Source organism: Hyperolius riggenbachi, chromosome 3 (genome assembly GCF_040937935.1).
Source record: "Hyperolius riggenbachi isolate aHypRig1 chromosome 3, aHypRig1.pri, whole genome shotgun sequence".
Classification (NCBI taxonomy): Eukaryota; Metazoa; Chordata; class Amphibia; order Anura; family Hyperoliidae; genus Hyperolius; species Hyperolius riggenbachi.
This window is the reverse complement of record NC_090648.1, coordinates 144491505-144517040: the sequence shown is the minus strand read 5'-3', so window position 1 is coordinate 144517040 and position 25536 is coordinate 144491505. Positions and strand designations below refer to the sequence as shown.

Here is a 25536-nt window from a genome sequence, read left to right as displayed (position 1 = left end):
CCAGCCTCTGTCTGACATAAAGAACGCTGGCTGTATGTTTGTTCTGTTCATTCGCAGCACAGTCATCGCTCACTGTTACTGGTTTCTTGTAAGATTAGCACTATCATTATAAAGCTACAGGAAAAAGATGTGCCAGACAGTGTATGTATGCTCAAGGTTGGTATGCGAATGGTCATTATATACCTGCTTCTTAACTACTTCAAGCTGAGGGCAATTAATATTTTAGTGACAAAATCAAATTTTGTTATTTTGCAGTGTTTACATTTAAATGCTAATAACTTTTTAACTGCTTTGTGGGTTAATGAAAAAAATGCAGTTTGGGGAGACAGACAATTCTTTCTTAATAACAGTAGTATTATTTTATGCTTCTTATTCAAGAAAAATCTGGCAAAAATACAAAAAAGTGAAATTTTCTCCTACAAACATTTTGTCAGCAGTATCATATAAAGGGGCAAAACTGCAGATGAGCAGCCCCAGCGATTGCAGGGGTGGGCCCTCGAAGTAGGGGTGGGGGGCGAAATACTTACCTTCCCCCCTCTCTCTCTCATATCTCTCTGATATTCTAGATCAGGTGTTTTTGTGGCTACACATGGTATGGGTGTGAAGATAGTGACTTGTAAGAGAGGCCCTTAGGCTGTGAGGGTCACCAAGGAGGGGGTGGGGGGCAAAGGAAGGGTTGTAAACATTAAGGGGTTCCATCAAAATTTGCTGAGGGGCCCCATGATTTGAAGTTAAGCCCCTGCTCCTATATGTATTACATAACCCTATTCAATTCAGTTGTTCATTACTATTTTATATTTAACACTGACACATCTTCCACAGTTCTTTATACAGAATAACTTACATTTCTAACTGTCCGTCAGCAGTCAAATATCCCAACCAGTTTATGGAAATTTGGAGCCAGAGCTGTACTCCAACCCTGGACACGTTTAAATCAAAATTGAAAAGCCACCTATTTAGTCTGGCATTTATGATCACATAACATTTCCCCTGTACACATCACTATGTACTGATCTGAGACAAGCTTATACGCTTTGGGTCCTACTGGAGAAAAGTGCTTTACAAATGTTATGTTGTTGTTGTTGTCCATAGTATTTAAAATCTGTTTACCCTCATACTACATGAAGGTGGTAAAAATATTGGCCAATTAAAATTGAAAGTGTGTACCAGGCTTTAAAGGTTCACTCCAGCCAGTGGCGCGGCTTAGGTTTTGGTGGCCCCAAGCAGTCCATAACGTGAGGCCCCCACCCATGAAACAAGCAGTGCAAGCAGTGCGCGCCGCTGTAAAAAAATGGGCGATCGCCCGCACGCAGCGGCAGAAGAGGGCCCCCCCCCGCCAGAGCCCTGCGCTGCCCAGACCAATGAGTTCTGGGCAGCGCGATGGGCTGGATCGAAGGCGTCTGACGTCAGGACGTTGGCTGACGTCCATGACGTCATTCCGATCGTCGCCATGGCGACAGGAGAAGCCAAACAGGGGAGCGCGTTATATACGCGTTCCCCTGTTTGCTATTGATGCCGGCGACGATCGCACTAGAGGGACACATGCGCCCTCTAGTGGTGTTTCATGTAGCTACCACTCTGGTAGCTTTACATGAAACACAAAAAAAAAATTTTTTTAAAAAAGGATTTTTGCCTATTTGGCAAAAAAATTAACCGCCAGGGAGGTTAAACTAGCCAATAAACTAGAGATTTTATATGAATCAGGATAATAATCCTGATAATAATGATTCAAAACTTCCTTTCTGTACAATCCTGATTCATAACTTCCTGTCTATAAAATACAATCTCTAGTCTCCAGCAATGCTTAGCTACTAAGATAATGAATTACACACAGTGTTTCTCTCCCTTTTGCCTCTTCCCCCTCCCCTTGCTTGTAGAGTTGTAAGACACAGTCTGGAATGATTTGTCTGTGATCTGTCCACAAAGGAGCAGCTTGCTAGCGAGTAAGGATTTAAGCATGCCAGCAAACTAGCCAAGTGCATCTGTAGGTAACTTTTCTGCCATAATAGCACCATCATTTGGACAATTTGCTCTGCTCAAAAGCCTCTGAGTTCTGTCAGCGATGTTTACATTTGGTTCCTAGCATTGCTGAACAAGTATGTTATCACTTCAGCTAGGCAAAATGTATCTAAAGCTCGCCATAGAAATATAGATTTTGAAAAAAAAAATGTTTAAAGCTGGAGCCGCCACTGCTACTACAACTTTTACTGGGGGTCTTGTATAAAGCAGATATGGACTAGAACCTAATGTCTGTTACTTCCTTCCTCTATCATTGGTGTTACAAATTACAGGAAGTGAGGCATAATCACTTTGGCAGGAACACAGAGAGCAATATTGAAAAGTTCCTATAGTGCTGTCTGTGTGTGTTGGGGAAATGTCACTCATTTCATGAGGAAAAATCTCCACAGGACAAGAAAAGGAATAATCATATTATGTAGTAGTAATAACTGACATAGATTCTAAATCTACTATCTTACTAACTTTGTCCAAAATTAACATAAGAAATATTAGGGTTGGAGATGGCCATTAATAAAGCTGAAAGTGGCCACAGCCACACGTTACTATTTTTTATATTTCTTTTTGAGATTTACAATCATTTTTTCTAATTGATTGTAACAAAATCGAATCTGTGTATAATACGCCTGTGTTAATTTTTTCCCCAATTATGAAAAAAAAAAAATATGATTGAAAACTCTGGAAGAATTGCTTGGGTTTATGAATCAAGAAACTGGCAATCTATGTACACCATTCAATTTGCATAAAAAAAATTATAAGAAAATCATTAATTACTGAAAGAGGAACTGTCCTGAAAATCTTAAAATTTAAAACACATACAAATAAGAAGTACATATCTCCCAGAGTAAAATGAGCCATAAATTACTTTTCTCCTATGTTGCTGTCAAAGTAGTAGAAATCTGTCATTACCGACAGATTTTGGACCAGCCCATCTTCACATAGGGGGGTTCTCAGGGTTTTCTTTATTTTTAAAAGCACTTAGTGAATGGCAGTTGCTCCGTCCAACTGCCGAAATAGTGTACAGCGAGCAGGGAGGCTGGCCAGCATCTTTGTACAAATCTTTTTCAGGGAGTGTCTTTATAAAGAATAAAGGCCATGCTAAGATTCCCCATGAGGAGATGGACTAGCCCAAAACCTGTCGGTAATGTCAAATTTTTACTACCTACTGTTAGTGACAGCAACATAGGAAAAAGTATTTTATGGCTCAATTTTCCTCTGGGAGAAATGTACTTCTTATTTGTATGTGTTTTAAATTTTAAGATTTTTGCGACAGTTCCTCTTGAACGACTCGTGTTGGAAAAAATGGGACCCTAAAAATAATACTGCTAGATAGATCTGGGGCAGACCTGCACATTACACACCTTCCATGGATCCAGCTCGGGGTTACCGCCCTGAGCTGCGGATTTACAACCCGAGCCTGACTGGAGGTTACCGCTAAGGAGGTTAAGAATTATTTATTTTCAACCTTTCTGTCAAAAACCTGCCTCTTTAGCTATATTTGTCACATGCATTTGCCCCAAGCATGAGGTACACTGTAAATTATTGTATTCTATAAGCTTCATTAGGGGACCCTAACTTAGCACCTTTGTATTTAGTTCTGCTTAGCTCTGGGGCGAGGGTTGGGATGTAGAATTGGGGAGATATTACAACAGGAAAGTAATGGGGCTGGTGGTGTTTACAAAAAAACAGCTCATTTAAAAAGAAAAAAAAAGTCACTTTAAACACAGCAAAGTGTAATTTCTGAAAACTGTTGCAATAGTGCAGTTGCTTTTCACAGCAAAACCTTCCAGCTTCATCCTTCTTTCATGGGGAACATGCAACATGGATCTGATTTCCGTGTGCTGGTGCCGGTTTTATGGTCCCTCTTCTCCAGTTTTTATAAATCAGGCCCATCTGCCATTTTAGGAAGTGAGAGAAAAATCGCTGCGTATTTGCATTTATAGTATCATTTTATTCAGTAAGCATAACTGAGTGTGCTGCATTCAGACATTGCAGGTGGAATATAGCTGTGCTGTAAACATTTCTGTGCTGACAATTATCTTTTCCTACACTATAGCTAGATACAGATGTTTCATTTGTTGCCTGAGGCAATCGCTCATGATCGTGTCAGGTGAAAATCTAGTGTCAGTACAAGGCACCCGTGACATCATTCAGAGATCATCCATGCCAGATCACTAAATGACCAACTGCTATTGTCATGCTATTTTTGTTAGAAAAGTGAGGCCCACTCTCCCCCCCCCTTCCCTTCACATATGAACAGAACTGGTTACTCAGGGGCACTCAGAAGTTCCTTAAAGGGGGAGGGGGGGAGTTACACTTACCTGGGCAGTGATGGAGCTATGGGCCCCAGTGTAAGTTTTACATTGCTCCCCCCCCCCCCCCCCGCAACAAAACCTGCCAAAGTCATCTACTGTGCTAGGGGTGCCAGAACGGGATGGGGAACAGTTTGTTAATGATTACTACTATTCAAAGCATCTATAGAAGTTATTATTACCACCACAGAACCAATAAACAGCTTATACTTTGGTTCAGGAAGGGCCCCAATGCGGTCGCTACCTCTGCAACTCCAATTGCTGCGCCACTGTACCTGGGGCTTCTACTGGCCCCTTGCAGATGTCCTGTGCCCACGCTGGGAAAAAATGATCCTCCGGTCCCCCGCAGAGAGCCAGTTTTGATTTAGACGACTGGCCAGTTGGCGGGCCACTGCGTCTGCGCGGCCCTGGCCATGCATGGTCTCGTTCACACTCCCGTCGCCACGGGCATGATGGAGGACTTATATATGTGTTGTGGTTTTTATGAGATAGTATGGCTGACAGCTCCTCTTTAACATATTCTGCTTCTGTCAGATCCTTTCCATTTTTGTCTTACACCATTCCCATTTTTTCAAGGAAGGTTCCGTTGATGTTGCCAGTCCTCTTAAAAAGATCTCTGGTCTTTCCCACTACTTTGTCTTTTTTCTATTTCCTTGCACTGCCAGTTCAGATAAGCTTCCTTATCTCTGCATGAAATTTTGCGTTCAGCTGGGCAAATTTTTCTCTGTCTTCCTTGGCCTTTGCTGTCCTCCTTTCCTCAGCAACTTCTAAGGGATGGTTCACACTCAACGATTCTTCAGCGCTTTGCTGATCGTCGGCGACCATCAAAGCGCTACTACTAATGTATCCCTATGGATGGGAATCACAAGCACAAATCACGCTGAATCGCAAGATTTTGGCCGCAAATCGGCAATCACGGGATGGCCCTAAAGCCACAGTAGACAACTAGGCATCTTATTTGTTGCAACCTCTTGGGTAATATCATGTACAGTTGTCCATAGTTCCTCAGGCTTTCTGTCTACCAGATCTAATTCTCTGAATCTATTCTTCACCTCTACTGTAAAGTCATATGGAATATTGTTAAGATCATATATTGTTACAGCCTTTTCCAGTTGTCTTTAATTTAATTCCACATTTTGCAATTAAAAGCTGAAGATCTCAGCCACAGTCGGCTCCTGGTCTTGTTTTAGATGTGTGTATTGAACTTATCCATCTCCACCTGCATAGTATGTACTGTAGTAAATTTAGTTGCAATATTGACCCTTTGGCGATTTCCATTCTACACTATACAAAACAAAAGTAATTACTGTGATGCCCCAACATGTCCGATTGTTTGAATTTCAAAAGATTTTGTCCTAAAATCATTAAAAACTATCAATCAAATAGGGTAGAACATTTCCATTGATTGAGGGAGGAGTAGAAGCAGCGATTGATTGACAGACCACAGTATTGTATTGCATCGAGCAGAGCAATTCCACAGTTCAATTGATTTTCAAAAGATGACCTGTTAAATCTATTAAGAATCGATGTACTGTGTGCAGTAGGAATCGATCCCTCTGTGCTCAGATTCCGATCAGAGAGAGATTGATCATTTTGCCACATCAGGTAGCAATCTATAAGTGTATGGCTAGTTTAAAGTCGTTTTAAATTGAGTACAGATTTGATTTTTCAGCCCCTCGTTTTGCAGTGTGATTCCATTGAGAAGTGCATATATTTTATGTTCATTTTTATGCCTTTGAATGTAGCGTAGAGCTGTGCTGAGCTGTGTAGCATTACATTGCAGCTGGTTATTTCTAGGAATACCTCGGGTCATTCTTTGACTGATGGCTGCCTGGTCCAACATTCCACCTGAGGATTGCTGTTAATTAAAACCCATCCCACCACTCTCAGCTATCACCACATATATGTACACCCAGGAGAAGCAACCAATTAAACCATAGACACATTTCTAGTGTGGAAGTGAATATCTGAAATTAGTTTTCAGAAAATACCTGGAGAATTCTTCCACATGCGCCATCCACACTTATTTTTATTTTACTTTAAGCTGACTTCCCATTGCATACAAGTTTATTTCCAGTCACAGAACACTCAGTCACATTTCCAGTCACAGAACCAGCCCTGCTTACAGATGCCACTATGTAGATAGGCATTTATTGAATTCACTCTTTCTCCTAGGAGATACGTTTTAATCTTTGCTTTAAAATGATTTTTCAGCACCAAAAGATAGGTCAAAAAATACTATAATAATTATTCTGGGTATTTTCTTGCTTTTATTTTACCTGTTTTTTTTTTTTTTTTCAACTTAATCCTGTTCAGCATTAACTTCCAGGTGGATTTGCCGCATTCCCACGGCAGAACGAGTGTTTTAAACCAGAGCAATAGACCTGCAAAGTTCCACGACTTTGCAGGTCGCAGATTGTGCTGCCCTGGGAAGGCAGAGCTTTGCGCTGTAGCTCTGCCTTCCCCGCAATCAATCTCCACCGATCTCTGCCTCCTCCCCACCCCTCTCAGTGAAAGAAGACTGAGAGGGGTGGGGAGAGGCGGAGATTGACTGCGGAGCAGGCAGAGCTACAGCACAAAGCTCTGCCTCTTCCAGGAAGAAAAGCCCTGCGAGTCCTGGAACTGTGCAGGGGTATTTCTCAGTAATAAAACACTCATTCTGCCGCAGGAATGAGGCAAAACCACTTGGACTATAATGCTTGCTGAACAGGATTACATTAAAAAAAAAAAAAACAGGTAAAAAAAAAAGACTTCAGAGTCTCTTTAAAGCAAGTCTGAACCATCTGAAAGTGAAAAAAAACCAAACTAGATACTCACTTGGCAGCACAAGACTCTATGGCACCCTATTCAATTAACTTTTCCTCCTAAGAATTCTTCATGGAGATATTTTAACACCTTATCAATAAAATGCATTTTAAAGTCTGAAGTGAAAAACAAACAAACCAGAAACTTACCTTGGAGAGGGAGGGCTCTGTGTCCTGTAGAGCCTTCCCGTTCCTCTCACGGTGCCCTCATCCCCCCCCCCCCACCACCACCACCACCACCATTCGCAGTATTCGACCAATGGATCGAATACTGCTCTGTGCTGCCACAGGAGGCCTCAAAAGGCTTTAGGAGCCAGGACTCCCAAAGCCTTCCGAAGCCTCCCATGGTGGCAGATTGAAACAGGGATGACATCGCTGAAACGAGGGGACAGTGAGAGGATTGGGAAGGCTGTATAGAGCCCAGAGCCATCCTTCTCCAAGGTAAGTATCTATTTTGTTTAGTTTTCACTGCAGACTTGCTTTAAAATGCATTTTTTTATAAGGTGTAAAAAAGGCCCCATGGAGAATTCTAGGGACCATAGAGTCTTGTGCTGCCTTGTCTTGTGCTGATTCCTGTATAAAAGCTCTCTAGAGAAAAGATGTCAGAGAAAAACTCTAGGAGTGCTCAAATCTCTTCTCGATATCTTCCATAAGTTTGTTTACATAATTACCTTGTGGATATGGTTCATTGAAAAAGAATGAATAAGAAGACAAACTGGAATCAGGAGCCCTGGAAAGAACCAAGAGCCCTTCTGTATGGAGGATTTTTTGAGCACTGCTAGGAACATTGATCAGTTACATATAGGGATTAAAGAGGAACTTGAGCAAAAATAAGTGAAATAAATGCAAAATAAAAAGTTGAAAAATACAAGAGAGATAAAGAGATGATTGATATTTGCCATGTAATTTGTTCTTGTTATGTGATCCACAATGAGCCTGCCCGTCATCATCTTACTACTGGCAGACAATTATTTATAACCACACCCACTAACATTGTGATAGGCTAAAAGTTTGGGGGATTTCACCAAAATATCAGCCACACAAACCTCCCTGATGATCTATTCAAGAAAAGGTAAAGATTTCTTGCGGGAAAGGAGGTATCAGCTACTGATTGGGATGAAGTTCAATCCTTGGTTACAGTTCCTCTTTAAAATGTACTCATGATTTCAGGAGATGGGAATCAAAGGTGGAAATACCTTGGGAAAGTGTCCATATGCTTTAATGTTCTTCAATGTTCTTCAACCAGTAGTACTGCTCTTACTATAGTAGGATTGCTCTTACCATTGTAGTACTGCTCTTACCATAGTAGGATTGCTCTTACCATTGTAGTACTGCTCTTACTATAGTAGTACTGCTCTTACTATACATGTACAGATACTCTGTAGTGAGGGCTTCACATGGCAGCTTCTATGAGAAGCAATGCTTACTGGGCATTAATCTATTAAAAAGTCTTGTGTGTGTTTGTTGAATTCAAATAATCTGTTAAATGCCAAAAACAATCTTCAAAGCTACTTTCACACTGACATGCTTTGTTGCGTCAAATAATATAATCGCTTTGCAAACACTTTTGCAGTGAAGCATATATTTAATGTACTGTATGCTTCACTGCATGTGTTGCTTATGGGCGTTACACCCATTGCAACAACATTCCCTCCATTGCGTTGCGATCCTGTCTATAGAGAATTTTCTGCGCAATGCCCCTGTGTCAAACTATCCTTACTTGATTCAGTGCCTTTGCAATAACACTCTATTTAATGATCTATAGTCTATTTCTGCCACAGATGATAACTTGAAAATGCCCTTAAGTTTCTGCAGCAATCCTACCTCTTGTCCTCCCTCTTATAGTGGGATAGTGAAGTACATGAAAGATTGTAGTTGGCAATATAACTTTACCATGTGTGGAAGGCTTTTCCTACAAAGTTCTGTTTAGTGTCACTCGTTCATACATAGCTGCACTATTTTCCCATCTCAGCCGCAAGCTTTGTTCTACTAATGACATTCTCCCATTCACCGTAGGCGTTTCTTCTCACTTCAACATACAGGATTTTTCACAGGTTTCTCTTCTTCTTTGGTATTTCCCTTCCATAATCTGTTTGGCACTCCCTCTCCCTGGGAATTTTCAAAATTGCATTTTTCGACCAGTTGCTATTTGGGTTAACTCACACATCTCCATTTTATTGCAGTTGAAGTTTTGACATGTTGTTTGTAGTCTGCATGCAATGCAGCGCATTTTACACGTAGATGTAGTTGTGTTTGAATGTGCTTTTGATAGGATTTCTGTTGCCATGTACCTTTTAAATACAGCTTATTTACACACGCATTACACATCCATGGATTGTACACGTTCCTACGCCCTGTAGTAGCTTCCAACGTTCATTGTGTTCAATGGGCACCAATCTGCTAGTTATTAATAAAATACATATGTATTAATATATTCTTCTGCAATAGGAGGGCACCTTGTTCTACTCTTCCTCCTCACCAAAGGAATGTATCTGAACCTGGCATCCTTGCCTATGTGCTGAGCTTTCATGATGACCATTAAGCTACATACACATGCTAGATTCAACTCAGCCATGGCGGCTGATAAAGACTTCTGCAGCAGAGAATTGTAAGTCACTCCAGCATGTTTACAGTGGCCACCCAGCATTTGCTAAACATGCCAGATCTTTAGTAATTCCCGACAGCGAATAAGCAACAATCGCATTGTTCTCCTATGCCTGCTGAAATCTGCTACGTTGCACACTACTTGTTAAACCCCTGCCATAGAAACAGTTGTGCCAATAGGTTGGAGTGATGTGTCTGTACAGCATCGTACTGACACCCAAGGGATCATGTACCTATCCCTGCCAGGCAACTAACCCTGTACTCGGCTATACACTGTATCATGTGATGATCATTCCAGGGGTCTGCCATTTTGAAGATCTGTGCTGATCTTGAGGCATCCCCAGATATGATGTTATAGTCAGCCAAAATAGCCAGTATCAGTCATGATCTAGTCTGTCTCTTGGTATAACTAAACTTATCCATAAGCATGATATTTTTGTCTGCCAGAATGGCCAATATCAGTAATTTTGGTAGACTGACTTGTGGCAGCAGGAAACATCTTTTGTTTGCGGTTTCAAAACCTGATCTGCCAGGACTTATTTTTTTACTTAATGTTAGGTCAGAATTGCACCTCTATGGCAATGTCACGTAGTGAAGAAAGAAGCAACTCCGTTCACTGCCTTATAGCTGCACCTTTAGCTGAAAGTTGTTGAGTAATATCAAGCTTTTAGGCCCTGAGATTACAGTGATTACAATCAGCCATACTGAAGGTGGAGGAAATTAAAGGCATATAAATCTCACTTTAAAAAAGGGAGGCAGTAGTTGGCTTATCTTTCCTAAAGAATAGTAGCCAATATGACTTTAAAGCAAGTCACAAATTTTATTGCACAGAAATAGGGTATGACAATGGGTGTCGCGGGATTTACTAACTTCCACAGGTCACTAACCCCTACACAAAATGTGCAGTGTGGCTTCTAGTGGAACGATACGAGCGCCTCCTAGCTTGGAGGTACAGTAATCCAACTACTGCCTCTCTTTTTTAAAGTGATTTTAACTGTTTTATATACTTTTGGGAACCTCTCCCTTCAGTAATACTCTTTACACATCTGTTGGGAGGTTTTTTTTCAGTGTAGTCCCTTTAGAGGGCCATACGGAGAACCAGGAGTGCGACCATTGAGGATCCTCACAAACCCAAGTGATGAATTCCTCTGCATTGGTGGTTGCATTGTCATTGCAACCAGTGTGAGTAATCCTCGTTACTCTAACCATCTCTCGATACTGTGACATGTTGCACTATTGGCTCCTGTCTTTTCTCTTTTGTGTTTTCCTGGGATTTGGATTCTCTGAGTCCGTCCTTTTCCAAGATTACAGACGGGCTTCATTGTACTTTTCCTGCAGCCATTGCATTAAAGTATCAGTGGGAAAATCTAGATAGAAGATGCTTGCTGGCCTAGAATAAATACACACCTCAAGCTTTTTGACTCCATCATGGGCCACATGCTTTTTACACATAAGATCAGCGCAAGTAAAGACAAATGTAATTTTTTTAAAATGTGATAGAATATGGCATTCTCACTATTCCACTCACTTCATATTTCCTTCATTGGAAAAGTATTCTGACACCCTCCGCCAAATTTGACCACTTGGGAGAAGAAATTAGCATGTTTTGCTTCAGAATCATGAATTTCATGAACTGACTAATGAAATGCCATATGATCCAAATACTTGGGCTCCCTTCTTGTGCAAGATGACATTGGGCTCTATTCCCAAAGCATTACCGCATGCGGCCGGTAATGCTGAAAACAGCTGATTTTACCAATCACCTTCCCTAATTAAAATTCACTAAACCTGTTACCGCACTGAAAAATCAATATTACCGATTAGTGAGGTAAATTACCGACATGTGCAGTAATTGCCTCAAGAAATGTCAAGAAATTGCAATTCACAAACATTACCGCATTTGGTTTACCGAGGAAAAGTGTTTGGTATATTTCTACAGCTCATAGCAGCAGATAACTCGCTCTCCCCATGCTGTCTCTGTGCGGTACATTTGACAGACAGCCTTTAGGGAGAGCCAGGCAGCCAATACACAGCCCTGCTTCTCAATCTGATTTGATGCGATGGGGTATCGGGTGGGTCTTTTACTGTATCAGAACAGAGGAAGGTGACATTTTTTTAGGGATTTTCTGCATCCCTTTAGATGTGCATATCTGTATTCTAGCATACAGAAGAGCTCCAGCTGGTGGCTGCAGCACATCTAAAGGGATGACAGGATACACTGCAGGGAAAACCTCCGAGTCATACATGCAGTTCCCTGCCTAACCACTAACCTGCTCCACGCTGGTAAGTGAGACTTACCAAGCATGTTTGTTCGGTAAATTACCTATTCCCTGGCAACTCCATGGCAGCATAACATATGGGCAGTTTCCCTCCTGTAACTGCCAGATAGGACCACCCTAACTATAAAAGTAAGGCTCCACCCCCCGGACAGCATTCCTTTTTCCGTCCTCGCTGCCAGATAAGTGACTGCTATTTTTTGTTCCATCTTTTCTATGGTGGTTGTTTTTTGTACATATATATGCCTTTTTTATATATATATCTTCCCTTCTGGAAACCTTACCTTTACCGTTTTGGTAGTCCGGTCAGTCTATGGGCCTCCTGACCGAAGCTCTGTCCCTGGGCTCTAAATGAGCTAATGGGGGCAGTAGTGCTGGTTAGATCTTCCAGTATAAAAAATATTCATAAATTATGAATCATATTGTCCCTGTATGTGTCGGCATACTCTGCTGTCTGTTTTCGCCGCTATTTCGCTACAGTATACTATGTGTGTTATTTTGCTTACCGGCTAGCGCTGGACGGGGTGGCGTCTTGAATCCATACTGCGCATGTGCGTAGGGCTAAAGGTCGCGGCGGCCATCTTTACTGAGGGCATACTTGTGGATGGGGCATGCAGTGTCGCGGGCGCCATCTTTGTTATGGGCGGTAGCGTCACTGCGTATTTAGATGACGCTCTCCAGCCCGCCCTCTGTCCACATCAGGCTGAGGTCGGAGCAGGAAGGACGCCGGCGCGCTCCCACGCCGCACGGAATAGTAGGAGCCAGCTACAGCATTTCTGAGAGGTGGGTTCATACATACACCCTCCTTGTGGCTGCACCATGAGTAGAAGCAGATTGTAGTATGCTAAATGCATGCTTCTTTATTCCTTCACAGCTGTCACTGTCTCTTGAAGATGGGAAAACATTCAAAAAAAGATCAAAACAGACTAAGGTAAGGCAGGTAGGTTAAAGAGGCCTTCACTCTCTGGATAGAGAGCTGTATTCTAAAACCCGCTTTCTTTCTTCCTCTGCAGTCCCAGACACTCCCATAATAAGGATGAGTCACATGGGTCAAAGAGGAGACATACGAAGTCTACGGGGTCAAATACTAGTAACAAAAGACCTCGCTCAGAAGTACATCCTCTGCTTACTTCGCCAGAAGTTGGATTCAGGAAGAGGACTTTTTCTTCCAGATTGTCCTCCACTTCCCCAGAGTCTATTTCCTCTCCACATAAGAAGTGTACTAGGAAAACAAACAGACCAGCAGAGGATCAATGCTGGATCTGTGGAAAGGAGAAGTTGCCAGATAAAATGGTCTGTGGTACTTGCTTGGTAGAGATTACTGGGGAAAGCCATGACATATCAGATGTAATCAAGCAGTCTGTTAAGGACGCTATGGGTCAGTATGGGAAAAAGTCATTTTCTCACACCCATTCGTCGGATCGGCTCAATTCTAATCAATCTGATGTTTCAGACGATGCTTCAGAAATCTCGGAAGACTGGGATGCAGTAATCGATTTTGGTGCCATACCTTCTTTTATAAATCAAGTCAAGCAAGCTATAGAGTGGGAAGATGAGGAGGAGCAGGATAGCTCTAAAAGAAAAAGATATTTCAAAAACCTTGACAAAACTCGGATTTCATTTCCTTTGATGGATGAAATCAAGGAACTTTTTGAAGAGGAATGGGCTCAACCTACAAAGAAACCATCACTTCGTAACCGCCTCAAAAAAATGTACCCATTATCGCAAAAAGATGAACCTTTGGTGGACTCAACTCCAGTCACGGACGCGGCGGTTGCAAGGCTGGCGAAGAATACTACGCTGCCATTAGAAGATGCGGTATCCTTTAAAGATGTTCAGGACCGACAGCTTGACCAGGATATCAAAAAGGCCTATATGGCGGCGGCGGATTCATCCAGACCCGCCATAGCTTTGACATCTGTCTCTAAAGCATTGAAATCATGGGTGAGTGATCTTGCTGAGGCAATATCGCAAGGTGTGGACAGAGAACAATTATTAGCTTCCTTAGACAACATTAAAATGACAGCTGACTTCATGGGAGAGGCCTCCTTAGACATAATTAAGAGTTCCAGTAGGGCTATGCTCTATTCCATCCTAGGCAAAAGAACACTCTGGTTAAAGTCTTGGTCAGCAGATCCCTCTTCGAAATTAACCTGGTCCCGGATTCCCTATGATGGGAAGAACTTGTTTGGCCCTAAAATGGAGTCCGCCATCTCAAGGGTTACCGGAGGTAAGACTGGCCTATTACCCCAGGACAGGAAATTTAGGAGATTCAAGTGGAGCCAGCAAAGACAACAAAGTTCTCAAAAATACAGGCAAACAAGGAATTATGTACCCACTAAACAGTATAACAGAAATTGGAGAAATACCCAAGCTACCTTTGCAAAGTCTACAAAGACCAGAACCCCTTCTTCGATACCTAGCAATGCGAAGTCCTTTTGACATAATACCAGTCCAGACTGTGTTGGTGGGGGCAAGACTGTCCCTATTCGCAGCAGTTTGGGCGCAAAAAATAGGGGATCCTTGGGTCAATCAAGTTGTGTCAGATGGTCACAGATGGTCATTCAAAGAGGTTCCTCCTTTACCCCGAGTGATAGAAACAAACATTCCCAAGAATCCTCAGAAAAGGGAGATTCTTCTGGAATACATTCAAGGTCTGGTTTCACAAGGAGCGGCAATTCCGGTCCCGATAAAAGAGCTATACGAAGGTTACTATTCTCCGATATTCCTAGTTCAAAAAAAGACAAAGGACTGGAGGCCTGTCATAGACTTAAAGTCTCTCAACAAGTTTATCGACATTCCCAAATTCAAAATGGAATCCCTCCAAACAGTAATAAAGACGGTCAGAGCTGGAGATTGGATGTGCTCCCTCGATCTGAAGGACGCATATTTTCATGTTCCTGTCGCTCCTTCATTTCAAAAATTCTTACGTTTTCTCGTGGGAGGCATCCATCTCCAGTTCTGCTGTCTTCCCTTTGGCCTGGCAACTTCACCGAGAACATTCTCCAAAGTGCTACTCACACTGGTAGCCTTACTCAGGCAGGAAGGGGTAAGGCTGGTGCATTATCTGGACGACATTCTCATTCTAGCCAGAACAAGAGAACAGTTAGAAGAACATCGAGACAAGGTGATAAACAAGTTATCCAAGTTCGGCTGGATAATGAACTTCAAAAAAAGTCAGCTAGATCCATCACAGAACCTAGTATTCCTAGGAGCAATGTTCTCTACAATCAAGGATACTGTGTCTCTTCCGGTAGAAAAACAGAACTTAATCATTCAGAGGATCACTCTGATGCAGAAGCATTCGTTTTTGACAGCCAGGCAATGCATGAGAATATTAGGTCTGATGTCATCCACATTACCCCTAGTCAAATGGGCGCATTGGCACCTCAGGATATTTCAACTAAACTTCTTAACACAATGGAGGTCGCAAGATCTGAGTGTAGCAATTCACATCCCACACAGAGTTCGTCAGACGCTGGATTGGTGGAGAATCCGTGCCAATTTACAGAACTGTTACACTCTTACGCCACCACAGTGGGTAACCATAACGTCAGACGCCAGTGCTCACGGTTGGGGCGCAACGATGGAAGAGTGGGTGGCTCAAGGTGTCTGGAGTTCACCAATGAATCATGTAGTCTCAAACGTAATAGAGCTCAAAGCTGCCCGCCTAGCTTTGAAGGCTTTCTTACCAAAGATATCTGCAAAGCCGGTGATGCTGAAGTTAGACAACAGGGCCGCAGTGTCATACATCAAAAAACAAGGGGGAACGCACAGCAAAACCTTGATGGAGGAGATGGGTCCCATAATGGCATTCGCAGAGCAAAATCTATCGGATCTGACGGCAATATACATTCCAGGGAGAGAGAATGTACGGGCAGACGCCTTGTCCAGGAAAAGCATCTGCAACAACGAGTGGGCTCTCAATCCCAGAGTCTTTCGTCTGATAGTGAAGAAGTGGGGACTACCCCAAATAGATCTATTCGCGACCACTGCCAATACAAAACTGACCAACTTCTTTTCTCGGTTTCCAGAGAAGAAGGCGTTAGCGACGGATGCCTTGATGCAGGACTGGTCTTTCCAGAGAGCCTATGCCTTCCCGCCGATCCCTCTCATATTCAAATTCCTTCAAAAAGTCCTGACTTCGAGGGGAGAGATACTAGCTGTATTACCCAACTGGCCGAGGAGACCGTGGTACACGTTACTGAAGTCTCTCCTAATAGAACAACCATTGCCTCTACCTCTCACTCAAGATCTGCTGATACAGAACGGATATTGCCATCCGAATCCAGACAGGCTGAACCTTGCAGTTTGGAGATTGAGAAACAGAGACTTATAGCTCAGGGTTGTACACAGGAGGTTGTACAAACTCTGCTCTCGGCAAGGAAGTCTACTACTATGAGCGTATATAACAAAGTTTGGAAAAAATTCGTGGAGTTTTCTCAATCTTCATCATTTGATGCCTTAAAACCACAAGTGGCTGATATATTGCAGTTTCTGCAGAGAGGTTTGCAGATGGGACTTGCATACAACACATTGCGATCTCATGTTTCAGCTATATCTGCAATTCTAGGTGTCTCTTGGTCAACTAATCCACTAGTTAGACAGTTCTTTAAGGCCACTCTAAAACTAAGACCTCCGAGGAAACCTAGGTTCCCGCAGTGGGACCTTCCACTAGTACTAGAGTTTTTGTCAGGTTCACCTTTCTGCCCAATAGAGACCTGTTCCTTATACAATTTAACGCTGAAGACAACTTTCCTTGTGGCAATTACCTCTGGTCGCAGAGTGTCTGAAATCCAGGCCTTAGGTTGCAAAGAACCATATCTCTCCTTTTTCGAAGATCGGATAACCTTAAATCCAGTGGAATCCTTTGTACCGAAGGTTTCTTCCTACTTTCACTTTAATCAGGAATGGACGTTACCATCTTTTACAGATCCATTAAATCCGGATATCCTGCACCCGCTGGATCCTGTTTCAACAATTAAAAACTACTTGACCATGACTGAACGCCTCAGAACTTCAGAAAAACTATTTGTTCTACCTTATGGTCCAAATAGAGGCAAGGAAGCCTCCATAAGAACTATAGCCAGATGGATAGTTTGTACAATCCAGAAGGCATATAAAGTAAAAAACCTTACACCACCGGAAGTAGTTTCAGCTCACTCTACCAGAGGAATGTCAACCTCATGGGCGTCTCTTGGTAGGGTGTCTCTAGAGACTATTTGTAAAGCGGCCAACTGGGCTTTAACAAATACTTTTATTAAGCACTATAGAATAGAACCTGCGTGCTTGTCAACAGCTGTTTTTGGAAAGACAGTTATTTCCTTAGCCGCTGGCCAGTCTATATAAGTGATTTGTGTATTGTACATATTGTGCTGTGATTAAACTAAAACTGTTTGCTGCAAGTTCCCGCCCTCGTGTTTTCTATCTAGTTATTGCCCATATGTTATGCTGCCATGGAGTTGCCAGGGAATTTGGAAAATTGTATACTTACCTTCAAGCAATTTTCCTTTCCTGGCAATACTCCATGGCAGCATACATTCCCACCCTCTGTTGGCAGCTCGTCCGAATTAAGGAATGCTGTCCGGGGGGTGGAGCCTTACTTTTATAGTTAGGGTGGTCCTATCTGGCAGTTACAGGAGGGAAACTGCCCATATGTTATGCTGCCATGGAGTATTGCCAGGAAAGGAAAATTGCTTGAAGGTAAGTATACAATTTTCCAAAACTTCTACCACATGCTGGAAATGTGAATTTGAGGGAAAAAAAGAGTAAAATTCCAAATGAGGTATTTTACCGAACAAAATTATTTTACCGAACTGCCGTTTGTGAATAAAGCCTATTGTGTCCCCTTCTTACCAGTGTGATCCCTCATCTCTGCTAATTTATGACAGAGCTAGATTAAAGGAGTTATCAGGCATATTTAATGAAAATAAGTGCTACTTATCTGGGGCTTCCTCCAGCCCCAAGCTCCCAGCATGTCCCTCGCCGCAGCTCTCCCCGCAGCCATTCACCGCTGCTGCTTCCCGGTCCCCGGTGATGACGTCAGGCCGACCTGGATGTTAGTCTGTACTGCGCCTGCACGAGCGGCGCTGTCAATCACCGACGCGTGGACCGGAGCGTACTGCGCAGGCGCAGAACTACTGCGTCTACGCAGTCCGCTCTGGCCCACGTGGCGGTGATTGACAGCGCCGCTCGCGCAGGTGCAGTGCAGGCCAACCTCCAGGTCGGCCTGACGTTATCGCCGGGGACCGGGAAGCAGCGGGGGCGAATGGCTGTGGGCAGAGCTGTGGCGAGGGACATGCTGGGAGCTTGGGGCTGGAGGAAGCCCCGGGTAAGTAGCACTTATTTTTATTAAATATGCCTGATAACTCCTTTAAGGCAAAATGGTGTCCAAAGTGAAGTAACAGCTGTTTTTTGTTGAAATTGGAGACGGGGTCAGAGGTGAAGTCATTCAGGCCCCTGGAAAGTACTAACCAGGCCCTAGGCACACACCTAGACTGCATTGTGGTTGATCCTCCACTCAAGTCCTAAATCTGAAACCAGTAGCCCAAGCAGCATTTCTTTTCATTATTAAGTCTAATATTCCAAGTACAAATGAAACATATGCAGCAAGTTTCATTTATTTATGAACAAAATTCACTTAAACAGATTTTTTTTTAGCTTTAGAACAAATGAAGTTTCTGTTTTGTACACAAGTTGGCGGATTTCTCCTTAAAGTGCTCTTATTACATCATCCAAAATACAAAAGATGGTGAAACCAAACAAATATAGAAAATAATCCCAATAACTTAAAAAAATACTGCTTTAATAAGAATCACAGTACATAGATATCCATTGCACGTGTCCACTGTACCATCGTCAACCCCCTAGCGCCACCTTTCTTCGGCTGCCAGACAAGCACCTCTGCTACTACTCTGGTCCAGTGGGAACATACAGTATAGGAATTAAAACAATTAATACATTGGACTTTTTTTTGCAAGAATTGTTTATATATATATTTATATATATTTATATTATATATATATGTGTCAGTTATTCACAAAGCCTTATAATACACAGTTGATCTGGGGATCGTTCCTGGCTCAGATTCCTCAGTGCACAGACATCCTGCTGATTACTGTACAATATTTACAAGTTCACCATTGTCTCTAGGGGGAGGTTTCCCCTGTTGGATCACACATGTACTGTCTTTCACACAGAGGCAGGGAATGGCTTGGTTTTGTGCTGGAGTGCCTCCCTATCTCTCTCAGGGGGCTGGAGGGTACATTAGTTTCCGAGGTGCCCAGATGTAGCTCAGTGGGGCCTGGCTGGAGGTCTGGAGGAACAATTCTCTGTGCAGGCTCTTGGTGTCTGCATCTGAAAAGTCAAAACATGGACAATACCATGAAGATGAGAAGCAGATCATGCATCAGTCATATTATAACATAATGGCTTGCCTCAAGCTGCACAAATAATATTTACTGCAACAAATGTATAATTTATGTTGAGTAAAGAACTCCATGAGCGTCATCAAGCCAAAGAGTTTGTTAAAGTACCACTTTCTCGAAAATCATAAAATTTGAAATACATGTAAACACATGAAAATACGATGTACATTTCTTCCAGAGTAAAATGAGCCATAAATTACTTTTCTCCTACGTTGCTGTCACTTACAGTAGGTAATAGAAATCTGACAGAACTGATGAATTAGTGAATGTCAGTTGCTCTATCCAACTGCCAAAAAAAAACCACACAAGGACACCAGGAGCCCAATATAGTGCAGTATGTATGGATCAAGGGAGGAAAGGTGAAAAGTAAGTATAGGATACTCACAAACCAGGGTTACCTAACAGGCAACCACTGTGAAGGCAGGTGGGGAGAACAAGCCAGTCCCCACTCAGGATTAAGAAGTCACTCTCTGTAGATAGGAGGAAACGTGGAACGTATTACGCCTTTCCACCAATGGTGGACTATTAGTAGATGCAGAGGCACCAATAGAATAAAATCATGTAGTAAAAAGTTTAAAACATGGATGCGGTAGAGGTGGATACCTAGCCACTCCAAAGGACACAGATCTCAGTACTTTTTCAAGTATAACACAAAACAATTTATTCATACACTCCACAAAATTACAATGTTTTAAACTTTTTACTACATGATTTTATTCTATTGGCGCCTCTGTTCACCTGCATCAACTGCCCAAAAAGTTTACAGCGAGCAGGGAGGCTGGTCTGCATCTTTATTTATTGTATTTATAAAGCGCCAACATATTACACAGCGCTGGACATCTTTGCATAAATCCTTTTCAGGAATTGTCTTTATAAAGAATAAAGGCCATGCTGAGAATCCCCATGAAGATATAGACTTCACTAGTCCAAAACCTGTCGGTTCTCTCAGATTTCTACTACATACTGTAAGCGACAGCAACATAGGAGAAAAGTAATTTATGGCTCATTTTAATCTGAGAGAAATGTACTTTTTTTGTATGTGTTTACATGAATTTTACATTTTACATCTTTTCACAATAGTGGCCCTTTAAGTAAAGAAGTGTTCAGTCCTGCTAAATGCAGGGCCAAAAGGCTTAACTACTCTGTTGCTTATTACATTATATTTTTTTTAATCGTGGTTTGAGTTACTTGTACACTGACCTAGCAGAAGGTGCTACATGGTGCCTGTAAAAACATTTTTTAAGCTTGACATACATGGGTCATTTTTTGGAACAGATATGATCACTTTAGTTGAAATCTGATCACTGCGACTTTGTTAAATGGTAAACATCTGATCATTGTGTTACAGTGTCCTTATCAGATGCATGATCAGTTCTAGTAGATCTCAGTGTAGGTCAATGATTGGCCAAAGCAGGTCCATTTCTGGATTTCTTGGTGCCTTAGGTAAGACAGACACCTACCCTCCCTGCCATGCTATTAGGATGAATGAACTGTGGGCATAAGGGACCACTGTTCTGAAAATCTTAATATTTAAAATATACAGTATGTAAACATATAAGATAAGATGTATGTTTCTTCCAGAGTAAAATAAGCCATAAATTACTTTTTTCCTATGTTTCTGTGATTTTACAGTAAGTAGTAGAGATCTGACAGAACAGACAGGTTTTGGACTAGGCCATATCCTCATGTGGGTTTCCAAGGATTTTCTTTATTTTCAAAAGCACTTAGTGAATGGCAGTTGCTCCTTCCAACTGCCAAAAAAGTCTACGGTGAGCAGGGAGGCTGGTTAGCATCTTTGTATAAATCTTTTTCAGGGAGTGTCTTTATAAAGAATAAAGGCCATGCTGAGAATCCCCTACGGAGAGATGGACTAGTCCAAAACCTGTTGGTAATGTCAGATGTCTACTACTCACTGGAAGTGACAGTAACATAAGAGAAAAGTAATTTATGACTCATTTAACTTTGGAAGAAATGTACATTTTACCTTGATGGATAGATTATCCAATGATCATTTTTAATAGTTTCAAACAGCGGTTATACAGCATACAAAACTAGCACAACGTTGATTCTTGACAATGGGCAGTTTGCCCGAAACGTTGTGTTAGATTGATATGCTGTATGGACAGTGATTGCTTTGTGGATTTTGGGAGGCTTGATGTACCACCAACCTAGTGTAACTCCCAGCATTACAGAGTTTCATTCCTCAGGCCTGCGGACTACCCCTATCTGCTCTTAAAGTATACCTGACCTGAGGCAAAGTTAGCTAAGGTAAGCTAGTTTTTTATTGAGTGATTACATAAAACTGGAGGGAACGGAAAGAAGAACAGATAATGCACAGAGGTATGTGGAACCATATTATGCAGCGCTGTTTCAGAAATAGGGGAGACATTACAGCATTAAACAGCAGAAAAGCCTTTTAAGCCACCAACAAGCAATAAAATACTCAAAATAATTTTGACAATAATTTTGACAGTACTTTTTCATTTACTCTTTGGAACTTTTTCAATTGTAAAGTACTGAAAAGTTATTTTAACCACTTGAGGACCGCAGTGTTAAACCCCCCTACCGACCAGGCTCTTTTTTTTTTGTTGCGCTGAGCTGTGCAGGCTTTTCAGCCTCCTGCACAGCCCAGCTATGGAGCCCAGTAATCGGACTCACCTCCTTTTTTGTCCCTTAGGGCCCGTTCACACTTAGAACTGCAGAACGCCGGCGATTACCGCCGGCGTTTTGCGGGAGTGATTTTCCCGCGATTAGCGCGGAAAAATCACTGGACACTGCGGCGGTTTTGGAGCGATCACTAATCGCGGAATGCTCGTCGCCGACAAACCGCTGCATGCAGCGCGGTTGTGGTTATCGCTAACCGCAACCGCGGCAGTGGGAACACTAGAGATGGCTACAATGTGTAGCGGTTTTGACAAAACCGCTAGCGGTGTGCCCTGTGCGGGAATCGCGCAATTCCCGCTCAGGTGAGAACGTGCCCTAAGGGGACATGCTGCCTGAGGTGTCCGATCGCTGTGGCCATTTTTTTTTCAGCCTGTATACTGGCTGTTTCTCCCTCCCTCCTCCCCTCGGTGCTTAGAATTGAACAGGACGGCAATCCGTCCTGTTCCGCCTCTCATAGGCATCAGCCTATGAGAGGACGGCGATTCCCAGCCAATCAGAGGCCGGCCGCAGCGCTGTACGGATGTAAGCAAAGGGGATTTCTTTCCCCTTTTGTTTACAAACAGCCTGCTAGCCGCGATCGGCGGCTAGCAGGCTCATGAACGGGCAGGGAACGATCGCGCATGCGTGCTGTCGTTCCCTGGGAAACTGCAGCTCCAGGACTTGACACCAATTGGCGTTAGGCGGTCCTGGGGCTGCCGCCGCGTTCACGCCCATCGGCGTGACGCGGCCGTTAGGTAGTTAAACAGAAGATGAAAAATTATCTCTTAGAAGAAAACTCGGAAGAAAATGTTAATTGCATGTGGGCTATTGAGTCCAATTGGTGGTGGGGTGGTAACACTGGGAAAGACGGCTGCATTTAGCCGTTATAAAAAGTAATGGTCTACCTAGGTGTTTTAGCTGGATGTTTTGCTGCCTATTCTTCCCTTCTATGAGGACCAGTAGCTGTGTATAATAATTCCATTAAAAACAGTGCAATTTGGCATTGTTCTTTTGGTGTTTCATCCAAGCGGTGGTGCTGTAGGCAACAGCCTATGTTTTTGGGATACAACAGCGCTGTTGACATGCTATTTCTATGGCGATTGCTGTTTTCATAAATCACTGTATGCAATAAACTGGGTTCATCACAATTACTTGCGTAAAGTCTTACCACACAATGAGTAGAGCAAAATGCATTGCACGTAATGTATTGTATTTGAATGGCAAATCTGCTTAAAGAAAACCTGAACTGAAAATTAAAAGTCAAAATAAGCATACACAAGTCATACTTACCTTCCATGTAGTCTACTCCTCAGTGTCTTTCTCCTGTCCCGCGTCCTGTTTGTTCACTGTGATCAAGGGAATTTTCCGTCCTCCATTTTTAAAATGGCCATTACCCATAACAGTTTACTGTTCAGCACACAGTTAAACTGTAACATCGCCCACTTGAGCCATAGGGAAACATGGACCTTACCTGGTACATCCGTTTTCCTCTCAGCTATAACTGACAGCAACTGATATTTTACTGACAGCAACTGATATATTTCAGATCTGACAAAATATTGTCAGAACTGGAAGGGATTATTGTCAGAAGAAAATGGTGAGCTTCTGAGAGGAACTGATGGCAAGGTAATTATGCAATGTTCGTTTGAAGCTACCTTATGTGTTTATTTTAAATATTTTTACTCAGTACAGGTTCTCTTTAACACAGTTTATTACGTACACACTTTAGACACCTCGAGCCATATGCAATTCATTTTTTCTCCTGGGAGATATTTTTTCATCTTCGATTTAAAATAACTTTTTAGCACTTTGCAATGGAAAAAGTGCCAAAAAGTAGGTGAAAAAGTTCTGTGAGGGCTCGTTCACACTAGGGGCGTTTTCAGCCTTTTTCCAAGTGTAGGCGATTTTTTAAATCACCCACAAAACGCTTGTTCAATGAATCTCTATGAGAAGGTTCATATCAGCGCAGTTTGTGCGATGTGCGTGCCTGTAACATTTTTGGGAAGTTTTTGCTATAATAGAAGGTATGGGGAGAGCGCTAAACGCTCACAAAACCGATTTATGCGGCGATTGAGTTCGCATTCTTTAGAATAAATACATTGGGCTCTATTCTCAATGATTTTCCGCATGCGGAAATGCACTTGCGGTAAATTCCCGACTGAACAAAAACCATCTTGACATTCACAAATGTTTACACATGAAATTTACCGCATGCGTAAAATTTTACGCATTAATTACCCACATGGGTAAATAATCCAGTAAAAGTCCGCAAAAGTCGGTAGTTTCCGCAAAAAATCTAAATTCACAAAAAAAAAAAAGATGGCTTATTTCTGACTTAACTACCGAATTTTTATCACCTACTAGTACTTGGTGATATATTTGGACAAGTTTCTTCATGCAACTTTTTTTCCGCATGGTTTCCGCATGTTTACTATGTAATTACGCATGTTTCCCAAATTTTTGTACGCATTGTTCCCGCATGCGGGAAACATGCAGAACATTTTTAGTGAATGTGGAAAAAATGCAGAGTTTATCACATGCGGTAATATAGCGGTAAAAAATCTCTTACCGCATGTGTGATTGAGAATAGAGCCCATTGTATTTATTCTTTTCCGGGTCAAAGAGTTCACTTCCTGACTTGCGTCAGGGAGTGAATCACAAAACCGTTCCACAAAAGCGCTTAGAAAAGCGGTTTTACCAGAAACGCAGCGCGCAGTGGAGCGCCAGGAGGGGGGGAAAAGCGCACAAAAACGTTTTCAATTTTAGGTGTGAATGAGGCCTCAAAATTATTTTGAGAATTTGCTTGCTGGTGGTTAAAAAAAGTATTTTATTTTCAAATTGTGAAAATTTCACCATATGCAATTAACTTTTTCTCCTAGGTGATAACTTTACAACTTGTCAATAAAATGCCCTTTAAATGCCAAGCAAGCAAGAAAATACTCAGAAGAATTTTGATAGTACTTTTTCACATACTTTTTTTGTACTTTTTAATTGCAAAGTGCTAAAAAAAGATGTAAAATTATCTCCTAGGAGAAAACTCAGGAGAAAAAGTGAATTGCAGATGGGCCCTGATATTATATTTGCACAACCCCTTTATTTATTTCATAAAATAATTTGGTACAATACTTTAACGCCTTGAATTTTTTTTCTTAGATTGTCTAAAAAGATCTGAGGTATTGTTGTTTCGGATTATGGGGACTCATTGACCTATCTAATATTTGGTGGCCCTGCCTCTCTCCTCCACCCCAACACCTAGTATAGTATCGGCCAGTGTCGTCTGACCGGGCCCTGGGCTGGTGCACAGTTTTGTACTATATACAAATTTCTATCAGATTTTTAAAAATTACAAACTAGTGTATCAGTTGCTACTCCATGATCAATTGTTGATGGAAAGGAAAATATGTTTATCCAATCAAGCCACTAATGACCTGCATAGGGCAACCTTTAACCTCTT

The 25536-nt window shown here is 42.1% G+C and overlaps 1 protein-coding gene and 1 long non-coding RNA gene across 5 annotated transcripts in view; one reads left to right on the top strand and one right to left on the bottom strand.

The window, feature by feature from the left end:
- The window catches only part of LOC137563066 (uncharacterized), a 203781-nt gene that overhangs the window by 149195 nt on the left and 29050 nt on the right, over positions 1-25536 (top strand). The gene's annotated exons all lie outside the window — the stretch shown is intronic.
- The window catches only part of SKOR1 (SKI family transcriptional corepressor 1), a 44783-nt gene continuing 37863 nt past the window's right edge, over positions 18617-25536 (bottom strand). For all 3 annotated transcript variants that reach the window (XM_068275039.1, XM_068275042.1, XM_068275040.1), the window contains exon 9: positions 18617-19368. In XM_068275039.1, the coding sequence (XP_068131140.1) occupies positions 19259-19368 (110 nt within the window). In that variant the 3' untranslated portion in view covers positions 18617-19258. The remainder of the gene's footprint in view (positions 19369-25536) is intronic.